Source organism: Xiphias gladius, chromosome 8 (assembly GCF_016859285.1).
Source record: "Xiphias gladius isolate SHS-SW01 ecotype Sanya breed wild chromosome 8, ASM1685928v1, whole genome shotgun sequence".
Taxonomy (NCBI): domain Eukaryota; kingdom Metazoa; phylum Chordata; class Actinopteri; order Istiophoriformes; family Xiphiidae; genus Xiphias; species Xiphias gladius.
In genome coordinates, this window is record NC_053407.1 from 16,830,384 (window position 1) to 16,855,974 (window position 25,591).

Here is a 25,591-nt window from a genome sequence, read left to right on the forward strand (position 1 = left end):
AGTTGTAAACACTTAACCTGTTTGGCCGTCTAATATATGAAATAAACTAGTTTTTAAGGAAAAGAAGTATCATTTTGAAAAAGCAGTGTTACCTGCGTCATGGTAAGTGGTACTATACTACTGTAACTATGCAGATAGAACTACGTGTTGGCTAAGTGGCAGAAAAACACCAGTGTGTCTGCTTCCTGCCTTCAGGAAGCCACACAGGAACACTTTGCTCACAACAAAATTAGCATTAGCTATATTATGTGTGCAGTATCCTATGTCTTGCCAGAAACACAGGCCTTCTTTGAACCCTTTCCTTCATTTGAACCTTACCAGGTAGTGTATTTTATGTGCAGGGCTATTAATACATGATCAATAACGTGTTAATTCAGTGGTTTATATACAACAGACTTAAGACATCAGACTGTGTTCCTAATATAAATGTAGGCTACCTGATTGCCATTTTTCACAGTGATGAAAGTGTAATTGAGGCCATGCACCACTCCATTTTTGAGCAACATATGCCATGTTTTTATTGTTTTTTTGTATTGAACTAAAAGTTCATTTTTACAGATATGACTTGAGATAGTGCAACTTGAAAGCTGCTTCACGGTTAAGACCAGTTAGAAAAAGTGTAACAGAACATTTAGGCAGATGCTTTACAGAGGTCTGCCCGTGCCTGTGGCAAAGTTACCAAATCAATGAAATGACTCTCATTATTTATCTTATCTGGAAAGGTTTGAAAAAAGTAGTATCAGAAGTCTAATGGGGACAACCAAACTTGGGAAAATATGGCAGTTTAGTCACTGCAGCCTTTATTGGACAGTTTATGGAGTCTGTGGTATGCACTCCACCCCCATCACTGACCAATGAGGTGTTCGCCACGACAGCGCATGCTCTTTGCAGTGGAAGATTTCTTTAAAAAGATCCTCAGCCTAGCAACAGGGGCGCCCTGCAAGTGTATTACAAACCCAGACATTACTGGTGAAGTAAGCACAGCCTTATATTGACTGACTGGTTAGATGGGTTTGAATAGGGAAGTGCTTATCCACCAAATCAGTTAAGATCCCCGAAAATCTAAGTAGTGTCTTTCGCTTTTATCCGTTTGTTCACAAGTCGCCTAAATGTTAAAAATATAAAATTGTATATTTAGAGATTGAAAATTGGAAATGTACTCGTAATAGTCAGTGCTGTTGCATCTCAGAGCTCAGTGAAGATCTAACTCTCAGGAGCACCAATTCGGTTTCAGTTAGGGCAGGATGTTAATTGTCGGTGCAGCATTAAAGAAACACAGGAAAAGTAAATAAATGTCTGTTCAACTGGTCTGGCTAGTTCAGATGTTTTTCTTTCAATGCTTGATATAGTGTCTTAACTACAGACGCTACAGAAAGTACAGAACTTAGCTGTAGTCACTGTAAGCAAGTCTATCGTTAATGTAGCTTACAGGTTGCCATTTTATATGGGAGTACAAACTTAAGTTAGTAGTCAGTGGGGGCAGCCATGACAGTATATGGGCTTCATGTTTACAATAGTATGATATCACTTACTATGACACATTAGCACATTATGAAGTCACACTAACCCGCAGCAAGGATCAAGTACAGAGCAAGAATTTTTCATGAATTGGTTCATTGTCAGAATGGGAAGGCAGAAATGCAGCCATTTGCTCTGTAAAGAGAAAAGCACACAACACTGTTGAAGAAGGGTGTGCCTTAACACATTGCAAAAACAGCACCAACAACAGGCAGGTTTGCATTCAGGGGTGTTTAATCTTAGATAAAAGCATACACTGAATATAATGTTAAACTGCAAATAACCTTTGACAGTTGACCTAAGAACAACTAGGCTCTGTTCTTATGTTTACTTTTCCCTTAGAAAGACAAATGATGCTGTATGCTAGGTGTGGTTATGCTGTTCAGTCACCTTTTGACAATCAAATTGTCAAAGTGTGGAGATTAATGGTAAAGCATGTCTTCAACTTTTATTTCATGAAGGGACAACAGTAGCGCATTTCAAAATGCCAATCACAAGTTCCCAGAGGCCCATGTGCTGTGATCAGGTTGCTCCACAATGATATAGAAGAGATGACAAAAACACAAATCTTTACATTTAAGAAGTTAGAACAAGAGAACTCTTGCTATGTAGGTTGATAAAGTACAATGATGGCTAAACTGAAACTGAAGCATAAAAATCCCTAAACTGTGTTGTAAGAAAGCTTAAAACAATGTAACACGATCACCGTAGTCACAGTCTGAGCTGTTTCTCTGTGCAAAGTTCAGGCCAACCTCTCAGAATGTGAAAACCCCCTTCAGCTAAAGATTTGTATCGTCCTTTGTTGCAGCCAAATCATGCTTCACAGAGGGAAAATCTGCTCAATGAGCAATAACTCTCCATGCAGAATCAAGATAAAGTTAATGCACAGCTACTTTACGGTAGACTATGACTGTTGATTTTGTGGGCGTGTTAGTGCACAGCAGGTTCCTCACTTAGAAACTCATCTGATATCTTAATATTGTAACACATCTATTCTGAAACACATTTGAGCTACCGTTTTTATTAATGTTACAGATGTTGAGTAATGTTACAGATCATTAAGTTCTACTCAGGCCAGTCTGAGCTGTATTGCGAAACTTTGCGTCGAAGGAAAATGCAGGCTCTGTTGTTATTTTGTGCTGCCATCTGGTGGGCTTTGATCAAATCAAATAGCTCTCACATACATGAGTGCAGTAAAGCCCAGAACTCCCAGTAGTAGGTGTACAGATATGACACCAGACATCAAAAACAGGCAAAACTAAACAGGCTTTCCTCTGTCTTTGTTTTCAGATAAAGGGAGCCCGTACAGGTTCACACCCAGCATGAAATGCTGAATGAGTCTGATGCGTTTCTAAAGTAGTTTTAACTGCAAGTTCTCCTACACACTAGCCATCAGAGGGAATATTTCTAGTAGTGAATCCAAGTGTTGGTCTCCTTTTTCAATAGGACTGTGCAGATTGTAAACCCAGAGCCTAGCGAAAACAGAAGTGGGGATAAATCATAAATTGTGTCTGTCTGCGTCAAAGAGGGAGACAAAGACAGAGATTGATTTTGTGTTTGCTTGATGCCTATGGATTTGCTGAATGATTTTCACGGTCACTGATCAGTTGACTGCTTATCACTGTTTTGTCTCGTCGAGAATTTCCCTGGAATCTGCGGTCGTGACCCGGGAGTCTGCTGTCCTTGGAAAACTGTGTCTTCTATGGCCCATGGGTAAACAGAGCGATGCTGCCTTCAGATACCTTTGGCAACTTATCAACTGCCAGTTGACCCCAAATGTGCAGCAAAGTGGTAAGAGATGTTAGCAAGATCTGTGACACCAAGGCCTTGAAGATGTGACAACATACTATCCAACCTATGCACTGTGTCAAAAAAGTAAAGTAGAACTGTATTCTGTTTTTTTTGTAGATTACAGCGTTAGTGCTATTTTCAGTATTTTGTCATTAGACATCTTTGTTTTAATGATAGGCTATAGACACACCTGTAGCATGTTTTCTCTTCTAGATTTTGTGTCAATTATAAAAAAACTATGGACCACAGGGCCTAATTTCTAAGAATGCCAAAGTAATGTATTGAAAAAGCATTGGCTTGCTTTCTCTATAGGACAGTGGCTCTTCAGCAAAAGGAACAATGCAGTGATATGCAAGTAATCCAAATATAAGGCTCACTCTAAACAGGGTTCGTATCTACCATACCAGGACACCAAGGTGATGTCCTCCGTATTGTTACAGATAATGTGGGAAACATGATGTGTGTACACATCTAACTGTGATACTTTTGACTATTTTTTTGTAAAGTCTGTACCACAGATGATTAAATCACAAAACGATTCCAAACACACTTCGACAAAAATAAAAAACGAAAAAACAAAACAAAACAAAACAAAACAAAACAACCGTGCCTTGCAGCTCAAGCTGCCAACATAATGTTCTTGATGACAACAGGTCCGTGGGAGTTAGGAAGTACGAGGCTGTCCTGAAGGCAACACGAGCCCACATAATGCTCCTCTTCAGCACCAGGAGCAGCGTGCCAGCCCGCAGAGCGCTTCCCGAGGCGGATAATCCCCATCTCTACACGAAGTCCTAATGCAATCAGGAAGGGACTGCTGTAACTCACCTCAACGAAGACTGGCTCTGGAGGCAAATGCGAGCCACGACCTGAACGTCCACCAATAGGAAAAAGCCTGGACGGGCAGAGACATGGATCATTTGCGTTTCACATTGTCTTCATTGTGAATATAGGAAAATCTGACAATGATAAGCCGACCCTCTATAATGTGACAGCCGCTGTCGCATTTCGACCTGCAGAAACTTCTCACCGAACAGCTTGCATTTTGTTTTATTTTATTTTTTTTCCCAGCACCATGGTGACATACAATCTGGCTTTAACTTTCATCATTGCGGCCCTTTGGCGGGCCAGTGGCGAACCACAAACTATTTCTTCACCCCCGATAAATTCAACTTCATCACCGTCCATCATCAGCGAAGACGCGCTGACAAACAATGCCACAGACGCTGCCGTGGGATCCCGGATTTCAGCGCTAATAACGCATCTCCCAACTCTGAAAAACGTTGTTATTTTCGTCTGCGTGCTGACAGCTGCTCTCATCACATGCCTGGTCGTCAAAGTGGTCAGGTAGGCGGGTTGACGCAAATGGTTTTTTTCTCAGAGGGTTATAAGGCCTATAATAAACAGCCTTACAATTATGCCGTCACATATATATATATATATGCTGTCTGAAATCCCAGCAGCGTTCCCGGTAAAGTAATCGATAAGGAGCATGTGGTTGTGTCAGGCTCCATGTGACGGTGGGAGCCGAGAGGAAAGGTCCGGGCCTGTTTAATAATTCTACTGGGAGTTCTGGTGTGGATGCACCTGAGTAAGCAGCATCCTAACCTGATAGCGCCTTATGGGGGCTATTTTTAATCCCATGTGTCCGTGACCTGTGAATCCGATCAGCGCATAAGCGACGTGAAGTATATTTTTTCACATTTATGATCATAACCATAGTCTTTGTATTGATCACATAAAACTTATTTTAGCTTAACAGTAGTCATGTTGTATATTAGGGCTGCAACTAATGACTATTTGCATGATTGATTAATCTGTTAATCTGTTCATTTTCTGATCAATTAATCATTTTGTCAAAAAAAAAAACAGTGTCAATAAATAGTGGAAAATGCCCATCACAAGTTCCCAGAGCCCCATGTGCTGTGATCAGGTTGCTTCACAAGGATATAGAAGAGATGAAAAAAACGCAAATCTTTACATTTAAAAAGCTAAAACAAGAGAATGTTTGTTATTTTGGTTGATTAATTACTAATCGTTTATCACACTTGATGGAAATTAATGTCCTGTCAATTAATGTTATAGTACTATTTAATTTGAGGACAAAATTAGACTATTAAGACTACAGTACCAGCCAGTTTGAGCATTAATATGGTTGTAAGAACTCAAAATTTACCAATTTAATCTACCCCAGCTGGCGAAACCCGAGTAGGTTTATAGCTAAAGTTGTAGGCTCCGCCAGCCTGAATGTTGGGAGTTCATCTCTTGTGCTCCTCTCATGTGTGGCACTGATTTTCCTTCCCACAGATCTGGGAGACGAATCAGAAAAACACGAAAATACGATATTATAACGACGCCTGCAGAGCGTGTCGAGATGGCCCCTCTCAATGAGGAGAACGATGATGAGGATGACTCTACTCTCTTTGATGTCAAATACAGGTTTGTTCTTTTTAAATCCCCCCAAAGCGTCCTGCAACAGATATTCATGTCCTTCTGAGACCAAAGAAAACGTTTTCTTCCTTTCTCCTGTTTCTACTGCACGAATAAGAATGGTTGCAGGCCTCTACTCATTGAGGGTGATCCACACATATCAAAGAAGTTAGGCTAGTGATACCCTATGGACTCAGTGGACATACTGTAACTGTGGACATATTGACCACTGTGTGTGATCAGGGCATTATAAACTACGCTGTAATACACCATGTACAGCAGCTCTTTATTTCTACAGGAGTGTATGAAATATTGTAGTATTTCTTTTTGAGTGTTTGACTCCACTCAGCATATTTACTTAAAAGATCAGTGCAGATTATAAATAAACTGGACCTTTTTATAATATATTTTTTAAAATGCCTGGTATTACTCGCCTTAAAGTTGTGCCTTTTTCTCAAGCCTCTACTTATCTCGCTTGTTACCATTGTAGTCATAAAACGTTTTAGCCTTGATGTGCCTACGTAAAGCAACTTGTAACGAGAGTTTTGTGCAAAGTTAATTTGTCTGTGTTACTGAGGCAGCTGTGGCTCTTACTTCAGCTAAAGTCCTACTTACAGGGATGCAATACAAAACCACACTGACAGTAGAAAGTACACATTTAAAACGTGTATTTGAACGGCTTGTTTTTCTCGGAGAAACACATTACTTTAAAGAAACACTGTTTTAGTTGGAATCCCATGTTGACATTAGGTTTCACCCTTCCGTCCTTTCATTTATTCTTTAACACACCACCACTTCCTCGAAGGAAGATATGACGTCGTGTTTTCCTGACTTTCTTGACTTCCAGGTCAGACAGGACCGTGCAAGCAAACCTGTACCCTCCTCACCAAGTGGACAGTAGCAGCAGAGTATTTGTTGTAAAGTAATTGTGAGTTTTTCATTTTTTGCAGGTGAATCGCAGCATGGACATCCACATTTGATACCACCGGTTTTGCCCGGGACAACTCAAGTGATTTCCTACATCTTTTTTTGTTGTCAAGTCTAACCCAATCAACAACTTCATATGCTGCTTGTGCATGGCTTTTATTTGTGTTTAGAGGACTTGAGCCACATGGATATCATCGTTTGCTGCTTTACCGATGCTTCTATCACATTGTCCGAACTAACCTGCCTAGTTCTTTCCCGTGTTAATGTCATCATCTAGTCATCTCCAACAATTCAGTACATGGAAATAATATTTTATTTTTTAAATTGTGTGACAGTTACTGTAGTTTACATTTAATTTTTACAGTCGAGCTACAGTATAAAGTATCATGGACTGAAGAGTTTATGTAGGAATCAACGCCTGTGATCCAGGGTGAATCACACCTTTTTATGATTTAATTTGTAATCTTTAAATAAATACTTGGTGGCCACTAAAGACCATCAGTTGATGCACAAAGTGTTAACATGCAACAAATATTGTGCAGAGAATACTTTATTCAAATGTAAAATTTGCACACTATGAAAAATCTAGTTATATACACAGTAATTGATTTTTTTAATTAAACTTTAATACCAAATATATCTCTATCTACTAACCACTTTATTGTGCATATATACTGTCGAAGGCTTTCTGTCCTTATGTATGGTCCAAGTGCATATTTTTTTACTGTGTGTTGTCTCAGACATTCCTATTTTGCTGCTATGTCAGCTGACGTTTTAAGTTTTCAAATTTGATTAAAAACTCAAAGAATATCGTCAGTATATATTTGTAAGGTATTAATGAAGAATGTGAATGTGAATGTGAATGCTGTAATCTGCTGTGATCAGGTGTGTTCAATCATGTGACAATTTTATTTGATCAAGTAACCACTAAACAATATCATAACAGGTTTAAAGACTGTAGTGAAGTAGTTGAAGTATCTGACATGCACATTGTGCACCCAGTGTCTTATTTTCTAAATCAAAACAATGTTATATCACCATATAAAGTCTAGTTAAATTAAATAAAGGATAAATAAAAATTTATTGAAAAAATGTGGTATCTCTTGTTTGAGAGTGTACATGAACAGCTAGTCCAGTATTATGTAAAATCCCCCACAATCATTTCCATCAATGGCTCACTGAGTATGTTCATATTTAACTCTAAAAGGGCCATTTGTTTCCTGAAGAGTTGCTTCTCTGTCCAATACAGCCTCCGGTAAATAAGGTTTATCTGTCTTCGTTTGGGTGTAATATTCTGAATATTTTTCATAAATCAGTCACATCGTGTAAGCCATTCTCATCAAATGGGATTTTCCTGGACTCTGGATGTATCAGATGTACTAGTTTAGATGCAGTGGAAGCCGGCTTAGACAAATCAGTACAAACACTAGATAAGTATCTCAGTACAATACGTAAAACTAAAGTAAGTAAAGGCAACATTCATAGGCTTTTATGCATCTTACACACACTGGCAATGACATTTGATGGAAATATTTTTGATATTTGGCTTTAAAATGGGAGTTTTTACCAAATGCTGACAAATGATTCACATATTTTTCCCATGAAATAATTAAGAAGTCACTGTTGTGAATAATGAAAGACACAGCTAATTTGTCATATTTGTTGTATTTTTGATTCAAACACCAAAGGCACAATAATTCACCAAAAGTCTGATCCAAACTAAATGAAAGGAATAGCAGAGGAGTTCACAAACCTAGAGTTTGCAGAGTGCACCTAGATTAGGCTTCTGCAGCAAACGTGTGGGTTTGTTGTAGGTGACCTTGTGTTTTAATTCAAACTGTTGATAGTGCACCATACCCTACAGGTGCAGCCATTTTCAAATGACCTCCATCCCTGGTTAAATAAGAAAAAGAAAAAAAAAAAAAGAAGCTGCATTGGCCGGTTGTACAACATGTTCCTCCCCTTTCTTTCCAGGAGAAAGGACATTGTGTATTTCCCCTTTGTTAAAAACTAAAGTTATTGACATTCACGTCAGACTGGATGCATATATTGTCATTGTTTAAGATAGAGGTGGTATGAAGGAGTGTCTGTGAATGTTTAATAAGGTTCTTGGATCATTCATTGAGTCATATGTGAATCAAACCTTCAACCATGTTTTTGATTTAATGCTCTTCAGTATTCCTTTAGCAGACTACTGGCTATTTCATGTGCTTTTTCATCAGACTATATGTCCAATGTTCATTTCAATATTGTGTTACGTTTAACTTAAATCCCTCACTTTCAGTCCAGAAAGCTACAGATCCATATTTGTGCCTCTGCTAAGTGTGTCTCAGGCGAGTCCGTCAACCTTCTGCTGTTATCCCCTTCCATCTCGGCAACATCTTTTATTTTTATCTTTAGTTTTGTGTGAACCCCAGTCCTCTTAAGATGCTAATTCTGGACTTTTATTAGAGCTGAATCTTTTGCTACAGAAAGGTCCTCTCGTAAAACGAATCAAAGTCAGTGTGTCAGCTATTTGAAGACTGTAGCTAATTTCTCTAATCCCACATTTAAACCAAAAAACGTTAAATGTTCAAACTGTTTTGGAAGTTTATTGAAAACAAGTCCCTGCTTGGTCTCGGTCACAGAGGTGTTATGTGTACCCACTTCTGTTTACTCAGTTTCCATTTATTTGAAACACTACTGAAATAAAACGACTTCCTTTGAAGTGCTGAATCATTTTAAGGATGAGGCTCAAGTGTTATTTTTGACAGTCTGATCTTTTGTGTATTTTCTGCCACAGAAATGTACATTCACTTTGTCATTACTGAACAATTTAACTGTCATTGGGTCATTCAGAATATTTTGAAAATAAAATTTGAAATATACTCAAGTTGTATGTGTTAAGACAAGACAGACATGCAAAAGCTAACATTTTTTTCCCGGAACTTGGACTTTAAACAGATGTTAACATCCAGTATACATGAGAAAAAGTAAGATAAAACTATACAACACAATCCTCAAAGTTTCACAGCAGAAACTACATGTCAGTAGAAAATTTTCTAAGCTGTGGCAAATTCCCAACTCTGGGTTAATTAACTTAATATTGTGGGTCACAGAATGTTTCTATTTTTTCCCGGACTCAGATGAGCTTTCACAAATAAACCTTTCATTGCCTCAAACTGCTGACGTCTCTGGTGCAATTTTCATGTCTATTCTTAACGTAATTGGCAACGTAATAAGGCCAACATGCAAGTCAACAGGCGCATCCTGTGTAAGCAACACTTCTTATGGACAAATCACATGGCTGGGAGCACATGAGAGGCTATTTGTTTAGCTGCAGAGCTCTTTAAATGTTTCGTATACGTCTGTTAATTTCTATTAACAGAGGCATTTTGCCGCAGAAAAATACGCCGAGTTTGGCAAAAGGCCAAGTGTCAAGACATCTCCTGAAAACAACCCTAAAAACTCAACAACTCAATTTAGAGACTTTAACTGAGGTGGAGCTTGAAAGAGAAAAAAATATAATCCAAACTAGCATTAATCTGATGTATTAGTTTGATACTATTGGCCTTGTATTGGAGCTTCTTCCTTGGCCACAACTACATAAAAACAAGTCTGCAGACCTGCAATAAAATGCAAAGTTTTTTTTTTTAGTGTCTATTCATATCTGGGTTTCAGAACTGAGTAACACTATTAAGACAATCATGTAACTTGGATAAATCCTGGATGTTTTTTTTATTTCTGAGCATTTGAAGTGATCAAATTTTAAATGGTCAGATTTATTTTGTTATAGGCACAAATACTGGAAGCTTCATCAAATCCACGAATATCTGCATCAATATTGCATCATTAGTTGGATACTAACCCAAACAAACTATACAAGTATAATTCGTACACCATCTCAGCTGAATAAAGGCATTCAACTTATCATGTCTTTGTCCTCTCAGTGTTATTGCACTGAAACCATCGCTAACTGTGACTAGGAATTGATTTAAAGCAGGAATCATTTCTTACAGGGCTCATTTCTTACAGCATTTGTAAGAATATCACCAATACATTCATTAAAAAAAAAAAAAAAAAAAGCAAAGCTCCTCTTACTACCAACATACAACTTAAGTTTGACCTAACTACTAGCATTTCCAGGGCAGAAATGGGGCTGGTGTTCTTTGAGAAAAGTTTACAAAGTGAGTTTACTAAGTCTGTGTAAACATTCTTCTGTGAACAGCTGGTACACGCCTTATTTATCCTCACAGAAGCCGAGTACAATTCAACATACTTCCATTTGTTCGTTTGGTTCTCAAGGTGACCCAACATTATCACACGTCGGTTCTGTTTGACTGGACTTCTTGAATTTTTGCTCACGACTTACCTGTTTTAATGTGAGCATCATTTAAGGTACTTTATAAGAAGCTACAAAAGCAGACATGTAAAATGTTCTCTATCAGAGGAAAAGTTATCACAAGTTAAATATCATATCAGCTCTTTTAAAAAGAGCCTAATCAAAAGGGTTCATCATATTAAAAAGAAAAAATTGAAGAGTTGACCAACATTGTTTTTTCTTTTACCATCATTCTCCCTCAGTATTAAGTGCTTCCATCTTGTGGCCCAACCAGTGACTCACACAAACCATTAATTCAACTCCTCTTCATGCAGCTGATATTCTGTTACTACACACTCTTTATGAAGCCCTATCCTATCATAAACTAGGAATATTAATTTATGGCACCTCGTGACTAATTGAAATACACAAATATGTGTAATTCATAACCTATTACCATATGGGGAACTTAGTTTAAAATTGGCTGTTTGAGATAAATAAGGGGTCAATAGGCAGGCGTGACAGCATCTTCACGAACAGCAAAAGAGCTAGACAAAAAAGGTCTCATTATTTTAAAGGTTGCCATAGAAATCTCCTTAAAATGTAAAACACACCAGTGACACGAGTCACTAAAAGAGCTCAAAATAGAAAAAAAGTTCATTCCAATTACTGAAAATAAGTTAATTCAAGTTTCACAAAAGTACAGTAACAAGAAATCTCTTTGCACAAAGTCCTCTCAGTCAAGACGACGGTTTCCATGACAATCTTCCATCCAGCTATTTGCTCTGGAGCTCCTTCTGTGGTCTCATCTCAGTATCGCAGGTCCCAGTGTGGAGCCGCAGCGCCCCCTGTCTGTGCAATGTGCTCAGGGTCCTGAACTCCAAGGGCATGGTGTGAGGACTAGAGCTGGAGGTGTACTCATATTTTAGAGTATCGTAGTAGTGGTATTTAACTGGTTTGCCCTGTGGGTCGAGGGGAAAGGGCCAGAAGCCGTAAAGATGGATCTCCTCACAGAAGCGGGTGGCCATCGTGTACATGAGGAGGCCAGTGGTCGGACGCTTGATGTGGACATTGTTGGTAAGCCAGTACCTGTTGACAAAGGCATACAGTGTGTCATTAGCTAAAATAGAAATACAGCAAGAGGAAGTCTATGTTTAAGGTCTCCAGAGCTCTTTTAGCACACTGAAGTCGGTATTCACTAAGAAGCAACACGTATCTCCTTCAGTAAAGCCTTTCTCCCTCTGGGTTTCGGTGTTAAGCCAGATATACAGTACGCTAGGGCACACAGAAGGGAGCTGAATTCTAAAAAGTCAAGCAAGTAAAAATTCAGAGCTTGCTGGATATGTTTCTCTGTTGCAGACCAACAAGCTGCCCCTTCAAGAACCTTACCTTTTCTTCCTCTTTTTGCTCAGTGAATGCACTGCAGAAAAATCTCAACAAATCATTTAGTCTAGTGGTCATAAAATCTTCTTTCTTGACTTATGCTAAAGCATCTGGCAGATTAAATGACAGTCAATTGTGATGAAAAAAATAAAAGGTTAAGTCATTCATCAAGCAAAAGCACCAAACATTCTCTGGTTGAAGCTTCTCGAATGCGAGGATTTGATACTTAGCATTTTTGGTGGGACCGAAACAGCAGGGGCCAGCCCTATAGTCGCAAATGTCCATGACTGACTGACCGACTGATAAAGTCATTCATTAATCAGCTGAATGCCACATGACGTTACATCGTTGGTCTTTGCTCTTTCAAAATGAATTGGTGCAAACAGTTTCTATTGTGTCATCAGGGGAGGCACTTACAGGCACCGTTGCCAAGCTAGCAACAGTTTTTCCCTAGATTTGCCGACTTTTTGACCCCTTTAATGGGTTTTCTTCACAAAAACACCTAGCAACAAATCTAGAGACTTTCTGGACAAACCTTAGCTACTTTCTGTAGAAGAGAGTCGCCAGTATTGCCAGTGGGTCGGGCTCTCCTTCTGCAGGCACACTTCTTTATGCGTCTCGTGCAAATGACCGCTCGGCAGCTGACATAGACGTGAATGAACTAATAACTTTGTAATATAGCCGAAATCACAGCACAGCTGTTGTCTTTAACTTATGTATGTGGTGATTTGTCAGACGACAATGCGGTTATAAAACCAGGATTTTAGCAGTGCAGAGCAGCGCAGCAGCTTGGAAATGGCTTGGAATTGACTGCTGGTTAACATGTCATCTTAATGGGCCGCGTTTCAGTCGCTATTTCATACTTGTTCCGTTGTCTGACAACAGAAACAGAAAAACATGTATGTGAGAATATATGTGAGAGTAGGAGAGAAGCAAGCAGATAAAGAACAGTCCTGCCACATACTAGGTTTTGACCTAGTCCTGTTAACTATTATCTGACTTCTTTTTTCTTTCGACTTAATGGTTAATTAACAGATTAATAATAAAAGACAGTTGTTACTAGCACTATTCTTAACACAGTAAAACAAGGTTATTCCACACATTTACAATTCAAAGCATACTGGCTCAAGAATATTGAATCTAGTGTAATTTCCTCGGTAGCAGTGCAGCCATCTACAGAGGAAATAAATCATTTCTATCGGCCTAGTTTCAAGACAAAGACACACCTGAAATAATAACTGTAAGTAAAACAACTCTTGAAAGCTGAATATGAGATTAGTTCAGGTGGATATTTTTTTGCAGAGTGTTTGCTGAGCACACATGTTCTTTAAGTGCAGCAGACTGCACACAACACACAGTTGTGCCTTCTTCTACTTTAGGTGAGCTATGAGCTCCTATGGCAGTGAGATCCCCTCGCGATCCACTTCAGGGGCTGGTGGTCAAACATTCACTGCCCCAACTGCATTTTCCTTTCCAGTCAATAGCCCATTTTTCCAGCCTTGAGGCTATCGCCGCCCTCTCCAGCTCTCCTAACACTCTCTGCGGTTAGTGTGGAAGGTCGTGTTGAGATGCAGAGGTCGTACTATTTAAAGCGGTTCGTGTGCCATGAAGGGCAATCAGTGGGCAAGTTTACAGTCCGGCCAAACACTACAGCAGGTGATAAGCATCCCAACAAGCCGAACATCCACCGCTGTTCAGTGACCAAATTATGGTAGAGTAGATCGTCCAATTATCAGTGATATGATCTGATGTGGCATTTGGTTGGAATTGATATAAGCAGACCCCGTGGGTTCTACTGCACACGATAGGGATTTAAAGTTCAGCCTTACTGTGAAAAGGACAGTGTCAGTGGGAGCATTTATCAGACAGCACTATAGAACGGACAAAGGCATGCGTTTCATCTGCATGAGAAATTCAGGCAGATTATTTTCACCGATTTCGCAGACTGTTTACTACAAAAATCACGTCCCAGGTCTGCCCCTCTTGCGATGCCGAGTGTTAGTTGAGGCATACAAAATGGCATAATTTGGTCACTGAACAGCGGTGGATGTTCGGCTTTTAACGAGGCAGGAAAGATCCGGAGCAGAGTCTGGTTGTCATGAGACGGAGGCAAGGACAGCAAAAAAAACTACAGAGGGGGATTTTATAAAAGCCTGAAGGCAGCGGAGGCTTTGTTTTACAGATGCAAAAAGCCCTGCTCCAAAAAGATCCTTGACCAACACAAGATAAACAAAATGCACACACTATACCGCAGCTTAACAGCTTTGCTGAGAGGCCTTGTCAATCACAGAATCTAAATAACAATGTGGAGCTAACAAATGAGCAAATAAATTGATAAAAATCGATCTCTTCACAAATTCATATTTTCATTAGAAAGTATTTTCATAAATGTTGACTGTAAATCAGTGTCAACAGGTCGAGGATGAACGCCTGGTCAAACAGTGGAGAAATAAGCCTCAGCTAAAGGAATAGTTTGACATTTTGGGATATCCTCTCATTTGCTTTCTTGATGAGAGTTAGATCTATAGCATGAACAACAATTTATGCATCTGCTCAGAACTTCTTAGCCGCATGTCTGCTGGTTGCCTGGCAACCTCACAGCGAAGCCACTTCACCCGGCTGGTGTTCGCTAAGAAATAGTTAAAGCACGTAACTCCCGGTGAAAGCACAAACTGTTGCTTTTAGTTATGCTAGCGGCATGGTTCTAGCAAAGGAAATGTTACCCTGTCTGTCGTGCGGTCCACCACTTTGGTCCAGTCTGAAATATCTCAACAACCACAGGATGAATTGCAATGAATTTCTTATAAATAAATTAATGGCCCCCCAGATACTGAGTGACTTTGGCGATCCCCTGACATTTTCTTTGGTGCCATCATGAGGTTTGACGTGTGATTTGAATGAAATGTCTCAACAACTATTGGATGGATTGTTATGAAATTTGATGCACACATTCATGTACTCCTCAGAATGAATTGAGGACAAAATCTGAATTTGTCCAATATGTCAGTTTATAACCAAATGCCTGCAGAACTCATGACAGTCCCATTCCCATCAGCCTCAGCTGTACCTTTTGTGTATAGTGATAATTAAGCAAATGTTAGCATGCTGCCGAGCTAAACCAAGATGGTGAACGTTGTAAGCATTATACCTGCTAAACATCTACATTTCAGCATTGTAAGTGATGTTAGTAATTACATTTACAGCCTCATAGAGCTGCTACTGGTCTTGTTACATTTCTTCTTGTGTGTAGTTTAAAGAAACAAGACACAACACGCTAATCAGTGAGCTTTTGGGGTGTCGGTAGGTATAATTTTAAACTCTGAACTGAGCCAGGCGAACATTTCCCCGTTTCCAGTCTTTAAGCTAAGCTACGGGAGTGGTATTGATCTTCTCTTCCAACTCTCTGCAAGAATACAAACAAGTGCCTTTTCCAAAATGCCAAACTATTCCTTTAAGAGAGACAAAAAAAGATCCCGGTCTGCAAATAAAACCTAAACTATGTCATTCATTTTAGAATCAAACACACATTTCACACTTAATTATGACGGAATTGATGAGACATCTCGAGTGAGCAGACAAGAGTAGCTTTCTCACACTGACTGCCCCAGGTGATCAGCTCTACTGCTCCTGTATAAAATAGCCACCCTGGCTGAAGATTAGAGTTTGTCAGCCCCTTGATTATGCTGCTCACAGGTGCTCTTATGAGACGCAGCGCACCGGGAGCAGCGGCTGCGGGCCTGAGCTGCATCTTACCCTCTGACAGCATGGAGAAGGCGCAGCGAGGGGAAGGCGGTGCGTACATCTACAGCGTGCAGCAGGATGAGACGGAGGGCCCACTCCACGCGCTCCTCTCCCCCCTTGGCCATGAAGGCCGGGATCCACAGCACACTGTCGTTGAGGCTTTGAAGCCGCTGCAAGAAGCGGTCCCTCCATTCTTCATTGACCAGGTCCTGGAAGGCCCGCTGCACCACTGAGGGGTTCATGGTCACCAGGTTGGTGCGCCACCCCACATCCTGAGAGTATTCCTCCACCGGTGCCAGGTTACACCTTAGGACAAGCAAGCTTTGGTCACCCAATATCAGTGCCAGAAAATGTGACATTATTTCCTATCTTATAGGAATACCTGGTGTCTCTGTCTTTTGATCTGAACCTCTCTAACCAAACACATCTGCGAGCAGTTCAACAGGTAACTGAATGAAAGCAAACATAAAGGTTTCTCAATGTAGAGTAAGACCATGACAAGCAGCCGACACAGCTTCAGTTTAAGTATTTCATTGGAGGGGATGGTTCCATCATATAGTTAACACTCCTAATTCTCCCACAGGTTTCCCTTTCAATTTGCATTTAGTGACTGATAAAAACCTCTGACATCCCCTTTAGGGTGAGCACTCACAAATTTTCGCCTTACGGTTTTCTTTTTATTAACACACGCTGAGGAAGGCAGAGCCTGAAACGTCTGTGTGCGAAGTGGTATCTTGTTAATGAGTTAAATTTTTTTTTTTAAATTAAAAAAAAAAAAATTGTGAGTGCTTATCCTAAACGTGGTTTCAAGAGACTTAACACAAAGACAGCAAATAGAGCCTGTTCTTTCCTTTGTTTTGTCAAAACTAGGACATGTAAAGATGGGTGACAATTTAAAGGAAAAACCTGAATAAAAGAGTGGAGCAATATTCATGCAGATGCTTCCATAAAGGACATGAGGGGTCTGGTAAGTATGAAAATGATGAGAAACCTATGCAGTTCACTTTACAGTGATACTAATCATACTATAGTAAAACATTAATAAATGTTGAGTGGTACCAAGAAGTGAAATCTTGGGAGCTGACTACAGGGTATGTAAGGAGCACAGAAGCTATTCTAAGCCCTCATGCTGGCCCAACACCTTATTATGACACTTTTAGTTGACTTTTTCCTGTAATTTATCATCCATCTGCATGTCCCCAAGATTAGTCAAAGCATTTGCCCTGCAGGAACTTCTATCAGGGGTGAAACAGAAAATACAGAAATACAAGTGAGATTCAGCAGAGTAGCATTTTGGTGATTGACGTTAACCTCGGCCTCTAAGTAAATGCCAGAAAACACAATGCCGGTAATTATCTTCACGGTGGAGCATCTCAATTCTCTAAAACGTGGCAGGAAAACACACCAGGAGTTCTTTTTGTTAAATATCTTTGCTCACTGTAATTTACAATAATTGCTATCAATTTGTCGTCATCAATTTTTTCAGCTTTGTAATGATGCATTTTCCCTTTTGTTTAGTATAAGAAGTAGGATAATTTTCTCAACCAGTAAAAGAACATTTCATTCTTCACTTTATCCTTGAGAAAATTCAACACCACCAACTTTGGAAATTCATAGTTTTCAGTAGGGGACAGTAGGGGTTTCGATCTGATACCAAGTAATACCAGGGCCAAAATCACCGACATCGATACGCATATTGATACTTTTTATCATTAAAAGCAGCTCAGGTACTGTTTCGCAGGGTAGAAAAATGTCTCATGATTTATGAGCAGAATGCATCATTAATCGGCTACTTCCAGTTCTATTTTAATTACCACCAAATAATTTGCCAACATGGCCGTTTCATTCAACAATTAACTCTTAAATATTTATTCACACGCCTGTTAAAAGACAAGGCAGGTTCCATTAGTGAATAACAAATATTTCACGAGGGAATTCTCTGAGCTAAGGAGGTGATCGCTGTGCAACGGCAGCAGAGAAGCACGTGCACTAACAAGAGTGTTCATGTTTCCAGAAGGTAATGTTACATGAGTTGGATCCATTTTTTGGGCATCGATCCTACTGATGCTAGTATCGATACTCAAAACAAGACTTAGTATCGCCAGTATCGACAATTTGAGGATCGGCGATTACAACTGATAACATGTCCAGTTATTCCTGGACTTTACTGTAACACTGAGCTAAAAATCATCTATACCAAACACCCCACACACTGTCAACCTATTTGTGGAAATCAAGCACAGGGCAGAGAACTATATTTAGCCGAGACATTGTCTCCCTGTCTGATTCGTGAAAAAGCCAGAGCAAATTCCTCTGCTTCTCAAAATGCCACATTTATTGGGGTCTGCCTTCGGCCGACCCTTAGCGCCATTGCGCTGGCATTATTGTTATGCTGCCACAGTCTAGAAATCATGACCTCCCCTCGTCAGCGGATCATTGCAGCGGATAGAAAAGACAAGATGCGAAGGCAAGAGAATACATTTCAGAAATTAAAAAAAAGGGACAAAGAAGTCATTTTGAGGCCAATTCAGCTCAATGGGGGTTGCTATCACAGATAGCTACTTACTGCTCCATTTATACAACAACGCTGATTCCTCTCTGGCAAATAAGCGCACGACCCCTGATAGTACCGGTGTTTCTCTGAAAAGCACAATGAGTTGCTGCTGGATGCCAAAGCTTTTCAAAATGTCAATTTCATGTATAATCATGCATTTAATTGCTCTCATTCTGGCACTTTGTTTCCAAACTTCAGGCATTACAAAGCTTTGACAGCTTTTTCAAAAGTGCAATTAATATATTTCCAGCTGTGTGAGCAATAACTGCAAAACCTGAAATAAACTGAGAACTCGGGAAAGTGATTATCATTCCAATGTGAATTATACTCTTAGTAAAAGTGAGATAAATCTAAAACTGAGACTAATTTGCTAATCCATTTCAATTACAGTCCACTTTCACTTGCAGGTTTTATGATTTATTTCAAGTGGAAGACTTCCAACCCTGAAATCACTTATGCTGTTTCTGTGGGGGGGGGAAAAAATACCTGATAATAAAGTCGTGAGAGTCAATCTCGGGTCCACAGCTGCTGTTCAGCAGGATCCCAGAGTTTCCCACGATGGCGCAGCGCCTGTGATGTTGGTTCTTCATGGGGGATACATTTGGCAAAAGACGGTAGAGATTTTCTGAGATGTTTGTGGTGCTGTGGCGATCAAAAACATAGTGGATGATATCCCCCGGTTTCAGAGTGCCCTTCAGAATCGAGATGTCCCTCTCCGGGTCGAGGAATCTCAGGATATTCTTCCTGTAAAAAGAGAAGATACAGACTAGTTATGAAAGACTCTGCTTAGTAAAGTTTAAAAGCTTGCAGAGATAATTGTGGAGAATTATGATTCTGCCTGATGAGGTTTGAGAGGGTCTTGTTGAAGGTCCAGTTGTTTGACGAGAGCTTGGCAGTGTTATTGTTGCTCGGACGATGATGATTTCGATCTGTGCTCAATCTTGTCAAAGCAGTTGGATCCACGTGTGCCGCGGCCTTTCTAAATGAGGGTAGAAAGTCGTGTTATTGACACGCAATGCTGATCTTTGAAATTATGATCAGTTTTTACCATCTGAATCCGGGGTTTAAGGATAGGAGGTGTCATATTTTAGACAGATTTAAAGCCCTCTGTTTGTTTGGGAATGTAATTACATACATTTACTAAACTACTGTAATTACATGAGTGCAAATTTAACTTAGTATTACCATTTTATATTTCACACCTTTGCTCCAATATGTTTTAGAGAGAAACCATTGTATCTTAAGAATTTACACATAAAGATCACCTTAATATCAACATACATATTAAATATGATGTATTGTTCTAGATTACTCTACCAGTATTATAAAGTAGTTCTTCACAACCAAGTACAACAGTTAAATGCCATTTATACTTATTTGCCGCATACTGCAATACTGTTAAATAATAAAATAGAAGGTGCCATTTTCTGCATAACGAGTACTTTTGTTAAGTTACGTACATTTTAGTGACAATTCTTATGTTCTTTTAATTGTGCAAGTGCACTTATGCATTCGGTACTTTTCCTTGTAATGGAGCATTTCTTCATGGAGGTATTGCTGCTTCTGTTTACGTAAAGGCTCTGAATACTCCCTCCACTGTACATAAAAAAAACCCAGACTTCCCTGGACATGGCTTCAGTGGCGTTTTAGAATAATTTAAATGCAATGAAGTGATGTTATTTGAAATACAGCATTTTTTAAAAACCTTTACTTCAGCTTCATGCTTATGGCAGATGTTTTCCTTATCACATGGATACCACCACATTGACGGGCATTTGTAGCAGCTGCCTTCTCTCTGTAAAAACTAACGAGACACTCACTGTGAATGACTCACTGTGTTATCAAGGCTGCAAAGGAATCAAATGACCAGTACCAACTGAAAAAAATTATCCGGAGAGACCAGTTAGCTCCCCACTGATGGTCTATAACGACAGTATGTGTGTCTGTACTGTATGTGTGTTTGTATTTGTTTGTGCGTGTGTGAAAATAATTGGATTTCAGACCGGTGTGGTTTAGGCATGAGCCTCGGCAAGTTCATCTTCTTTGAACGTCCAGTATTCCTAGAGGAAAAAAAGGGATTTAAATTAAATTATGAATCACATACTGCAGCCCGAATTCTTGGTCGTTAATGGACAGATGCTCCAAATCCTTCCTGTAATCATATTTTGTAAAAAATAATGGACCCACTGTATTCACTACCAGGCGTGCTGTACATCCTCCTTTTAGGATTGAATGGAGGTGAAAGGCAGCGACGTCAAGGTATTTTTAGAGCAATCCACTGTGGGCCCATTTGCTGATGTAATGAGGAGAAATGTGGCCTTAATTGAGCCCCATTATACTGAAAGGGGGTTTTCTTTTCACAGGCAAGTTAGCAGTCTTTCCACGGGGATTTTGAATACACCAGCCAAGATGCATTTACAGTAAACATATTGTATATACATTGAATTTTTTTAAGCATCAGTCCATTTTGCAAATCATGACCTTGGCCACATCTGATAAAATCATGACAAGCTGCCAGCAGCTGAGTAAAACCCAAACAGAGGAGCGCTGCTCTGACAGACAAGTGGGCTGCTCCCATTCAATTTACAAACCTGGTGGCCTCTAAATATTTTGTTATAAATACACTAAGCGGCAATTGGTTCTGGTTCTTCTCCCCCCGGCGAATCACAAACCAATATGACCTCATTACAAAGTGAGCCACAGCCGGGTAATTGCATCCAAAACAAAATGTTCTTGCTGAAAGGGAAATGTGAGTATCCAAAAGATTGAGAGAGAAAAATGAGTACTCTTCTTTTTTTTTTTGCCTTTCAGGTAGCACAGCATCTTTACAGCTGTGATGAGAACAAGGAGAACAAGAGCTCTGGTTTGGTTGTACATGTGACAGAAGTATTTTGATGCTAAATTAAGAATGTATCTTCTTGCAGGTCAAATGCAAGTGGGGCATGTGTGTGACTTTGAAGATTTTTTTTATTTTTTTATTTTTTTTTTTGCTGCACTGCTCAACATCTCAAAGTCTGAAAAAAACGAAAGAGAAAAAAGAGGAAGCCTCTTTTGTTCCCAATCTGTTAACCCCCCCATCTCTCGTCTTTCTCTCTCTCTCACACACACACACGCACACACACTCACACACTCTCTCTTATAGTGTAAATGTATCCTATCCCGCATGCAGGCTGCTGCAAGACAAATAGCCTAATCCTCGGAGACCCAGGCAGGATGCTGCCGGAGCAGCTGCTACCGCTGCACCTAAGTGTTACAAATGAAGAAACACAGCACACACTCTCCACATTCAACTCCAAACTTCAATTCGGCTCAAATAAACTGCTTTATTCCACTCTTTTACCCCCCCTCCTCCCCCCATATATATAAAATCCTCTGAGAAAGCCTGAAGGAAATAACCTGCTGTACAGAACAGAACAAAAACAACAACAACAACAACAAAACAACAGACGGCACTAAACACACAATGCACGGGTAAATGACGCTAGGCTACTTACGCAGTTTCTTCCTCCACTTCTGCAATATCATCAACGATCAAAACCACGACCAGCAGCGTTACAAAGCCGAACAACAGCGTGCGGAATACAAGCGGCATGGCTGAGGGGGGGGGGGTCTGCGGCCGGGAGTCACTTCCTTTCAGCCAGCCCAGCGTTACGTTGACCTTCTTGTGTTTTTCCCTTTTATAAATCGAAAATCCGCTCAGTCATCTCCCCCTTTGTTCTTATCGCCGGAGTCGGACACTCCCAGGCGAGCTGCGGTCCTGGCGCGCCCCCCCACCACCACCACCCCCCTTTCTCAGAGGATGATTGCCGTGTGTCTGTCTCCCGACGGGGCGACGCTGCCGCCGTCTCCGCTGTTGCCTCGCTTCCCCCCGTCCAAACTTTGAGAGCGTGCACTCGCCGAGCCCTGCCACGGGGACGGCGAGCTGTGGACCACATGCGGTCTTAAAGGCGCAGGGGCCCACTCTCCGTCCTGACCCCCCCCCAGCCGGTTGGATCCCAGCCTCCAGGTGTTAGCTGGCCCACTGAGAGGAGGCGCGAGACTGCGGTGCACGGACGGCCGGCGCAGGGTCGCGCCAAGCGGACTCGCGTCCGAGCACGGAGGGGATCGGAGGGGGCGCAGCCCCGGGCAGCCGGGGATGTGCGGGCTGACAGCCCGCGTTTTAAAATGGAGGTCAGAGCTTCAGCGAGGCTCTTCTGGCCGCCAGACCCAGTGAGCGAGCCCTGGGCCGGACACCCGCTGAGGGTAAAGGGGACGTCTTTTTATAGGCCCGGTCACCAGTGGTGGAAAGTAGCGACCTACTTTACTTTATACTTCACTTGAGCGTTTCCATTTTATCCTTCGTTGAACTTCTTGACGGCTTTAGTTACTGATTTCGTGGCATATTAAGATCTTACATAACGAAACATATGATAGCACTGTTGAAGATTTAAACCAGTGGTCACCATCCATTAAGGCTTGTGGCTCCTTCCCGAAAAAGCAGCGTTTATTCGGGGGCCCCTTGTTAGATCTTAGATGAGTTGTGACGGTTCAACCCAAGACTGATTTCCCCTCCACACTTCTGTGATGGACCGAAGATGTAACATTAGCCCTTATTAAGAGAAAAAAAAAAGAAGAAGATCAAAACAATGAATGTTAACGTGCTCAGCAAAACTTTGTGTTTTCTTCTTTCCAACCCCCTCAGATTGATCTTGTGACCTTTGGAGGGGGTCTGACCCCTAGGTTGAGAACCACGGCGCTAAATTACCAAACCGCATCTTAAGTGGTTAAAAACCAGCTGCACCTTGACCGGCTAAAATGCTGCCGCACCATTTTGTCAGGTATAACTAGGATGACACCCAAGAGAGTGCAGACCTCCACCAAGGCCAATGGCAAACAACATACACCAGACTTCAGAGGGGGGGGGGTTTAAAAAAAAATTCAAATTCAAAAAGGTAGGACCCGGATGAGCCAGGCTGCAGGAGGTAGTTGTTACAATATGACCTGTTAGCTCCAGTTATTAGGCGGATGTCTGAGAAGGAAGTAATACGACTTTTTCTTCTTTTTCTTTTTCCATTTAGGGGTGAGATGTTCCCACAGAGTGATGGAAGGTTTTCGAAGCTTACATTTCTCAGGTCTTTTGCATTGCTTGGGGAATTTCATTTTTTTCATGTATAAAATGGCGGGACCGCTGATCTTGGAAAAAGAAATGCATCAGGCCAAAATATATCTCCATAAGACTGTATTACTGTTACTACTGCTGGCTTTACTGCGTCTAAGCTTTTCTTTGAGAATACACCTTTTTGAAAAGCTACTATTTATCATGAAAAGGCTAGCCGGGCATGTTTGCCCTCTCTCGCAGATTTTTTTTCCCGCTAAAATGTTTGCTACTGTTGGAGGAACAGCAAACACCGTTTTCACCTTTCGGAGAAACAGTTTACGTGGCAGTTCACTAACAGCGGCTCAATTAGTCTGTGATGAAGCGTTGAGTGAACACGTTCAAGTTTGAATGTTGTTACGAATGTTTGTCCAGAGGCCATTTTGATTAGAGCAGCTGTATTAACTAAAGTGGAAGCTGTCGGGTGAAGTAATTACAGTATGTGGCAACACTTTGGCCACATTTTTATGGTTTCCTGTTCACTTTTCCCTCATAAATAACTAAAAGTAAAACATTACTGCGTATAAAATTTGTCTTTACAGTATGTCATTGTTAAAGTGACTACAGTTTGCATTATACATTTGTTCATCATTAGCATCATCATCACCTTTGTGGACGTTCAGTCCTCCTCGCTTGGTGGCCATTGCAGTTGCCCATTGTATTGTTATCTATTTGCCGATTATGACTGAAACATACTTGATAGTAAACTGCAAGCAACGCTCGGTGGGTTGGTGTTTAATTGCAAATAAAGTATGAAGTGGTCAAAGCAAATCGAGAGTGTTGGCACTGTCGGTTTTTAAATTTCATGCACACATTATCTGCACAGTTTTATTTCACAGACACGAATAAAGGTTTCATTTACATAAAGTGAAAAGTGCAGCTGGAGCCTTGAGAGTGCACATAATGATGAGAACAATCTCAATCATATTTACCCTGGTAATAATATCTAATACTGTCTAACGCATTTTATATAGACTGATGTGATTCGACAAATTCATGTATTTTCCTAAATCTCAAATGCATCCCATATTGGCATTCTTCTTCTCCATTTTGGGATTGTTATTGTTGAAAAACCTGCATCCAAGCGTGAAAATCTAAATGTCAGCAGGCCGAGCTTAGTCACTCCAGCATATTCATATTCACTGAAACATATACAGTGAGTCCCAGAACATAAGTCAAAGTTTTCCACTGAGGATTTAGTGCATTATTTTTTTTCTGCTAGAGTTGTTGCGTAACAGTTCGTCTTACCAAGGCACCCATTAGGCTAATTGAGGCCTCTTGATTAAAAGAGAAAACCCTTGCCTGCAGCATCCTCTGTTTCGAGGATGGTGGCTGTGTGTGTGTGTGTGTGTTTAGCCTTTCGACAAGGACACTTTCCTAGAGATTCGCAGTTGTATTTTGTGGTTATTTGATGTGAAAGCATCAGGATTGAGGTGTGTATCAGCGAGTATTGTTAACAGAGGCAGATGCTGCTGATACCGTAGGTGTTGTCAAGCTCAAGCTTTCGTCTTGTTGAGTGTCATCGTGCTATTGTTAGATTTTTCAACCACCTGACAACCACACACACGCACACACACACACACACACACACACACACACACACACACAGACACTGGCAGAAACACACTTTACACTAATTTTTCAAAGCATGTTGTATTTACATTCACAAGAGCTTAGAATTGATAGTAATCATGACATGTTTTCATAAGAGGCTGTTTCTGCGGCTGCTTCAGTACACGAGCCAAAAGTTAAAATTTTGAATAAAGTTGTAATTTATTATTCATTGTTTACATGGTATCAATTATTTATTTCAGCC

The 25,591-nt window shown here is 40.5% G+C and overlaps 2 protein-coding genes across 3 annotated transcripts; one reads left to right on the forward strand and one right to left on the reverse strand.

Moving 5' to 3' along the window:
* Nucleotides 1-3,065: 3,065 nt before the first annotated feature.
* fam174b (family with sequence similarity 174 member B) lies at nt 3,066-8,553 on the forward strand. Of its 2 annotated transcripts, none has more exons than XM_040132843.1 (4): nt 3,066-3,393; nt 3,963-4,653; nt 5,614-5,745; nt 6,687-8,553. In XM_040132843.1, exons 2-4 carry the CDS (start codon nt 4,382-4,384, stop codon nt 6,688-6,690), a joined length of 408 nt encoding a protein of 135 aa, XP_039988777.1. In that variant the 5' UTR covers nt 3,066-3,393; nt 3,963-4,381; the 3' UTR covers nt 6,691-8,553. The 2 variants fall into 2 exon arrangements, with proteins under 2 accessions (XP_039988777.1, XP_039988776.1); XM_040132842.1 differs by having other exon boundaries at nt 3,066-3,309.
* Nucleotides 8,554-9,801: 1,248 nt separating this feature from the next.
* On the reverse strand, nt 9,802-22,541 carry st8sia2 (ST8 alpha-N-acetyl-neuraminide alpha-2,8-sialyltransferase 2). The gene is made up of 6 exons (XM_040132841.1): nt 22,136-22,541; nt 20,645-20,701; nt 19,480-19,620; nt 19,128-19,385; nt 16,100-16,393; nt 9,802-12,052 (listed from the first exon to the last, which is right to left on the reverse strand). The coding sequence occupies exons 1-6, from the start codon at nt 22,231-22,233 to the stop codon at nt 11,740-11,742; spliced, it is 1,161 nt and encodes a 386-aa protein (XP_039988775.1). The 5' UTR covers nt 22,234-22,541; the 3' UTR covers nt 9,802-11,739.
* Nucleotides 22,542-25,591: the final 3,050 nt, after the last annotated feature.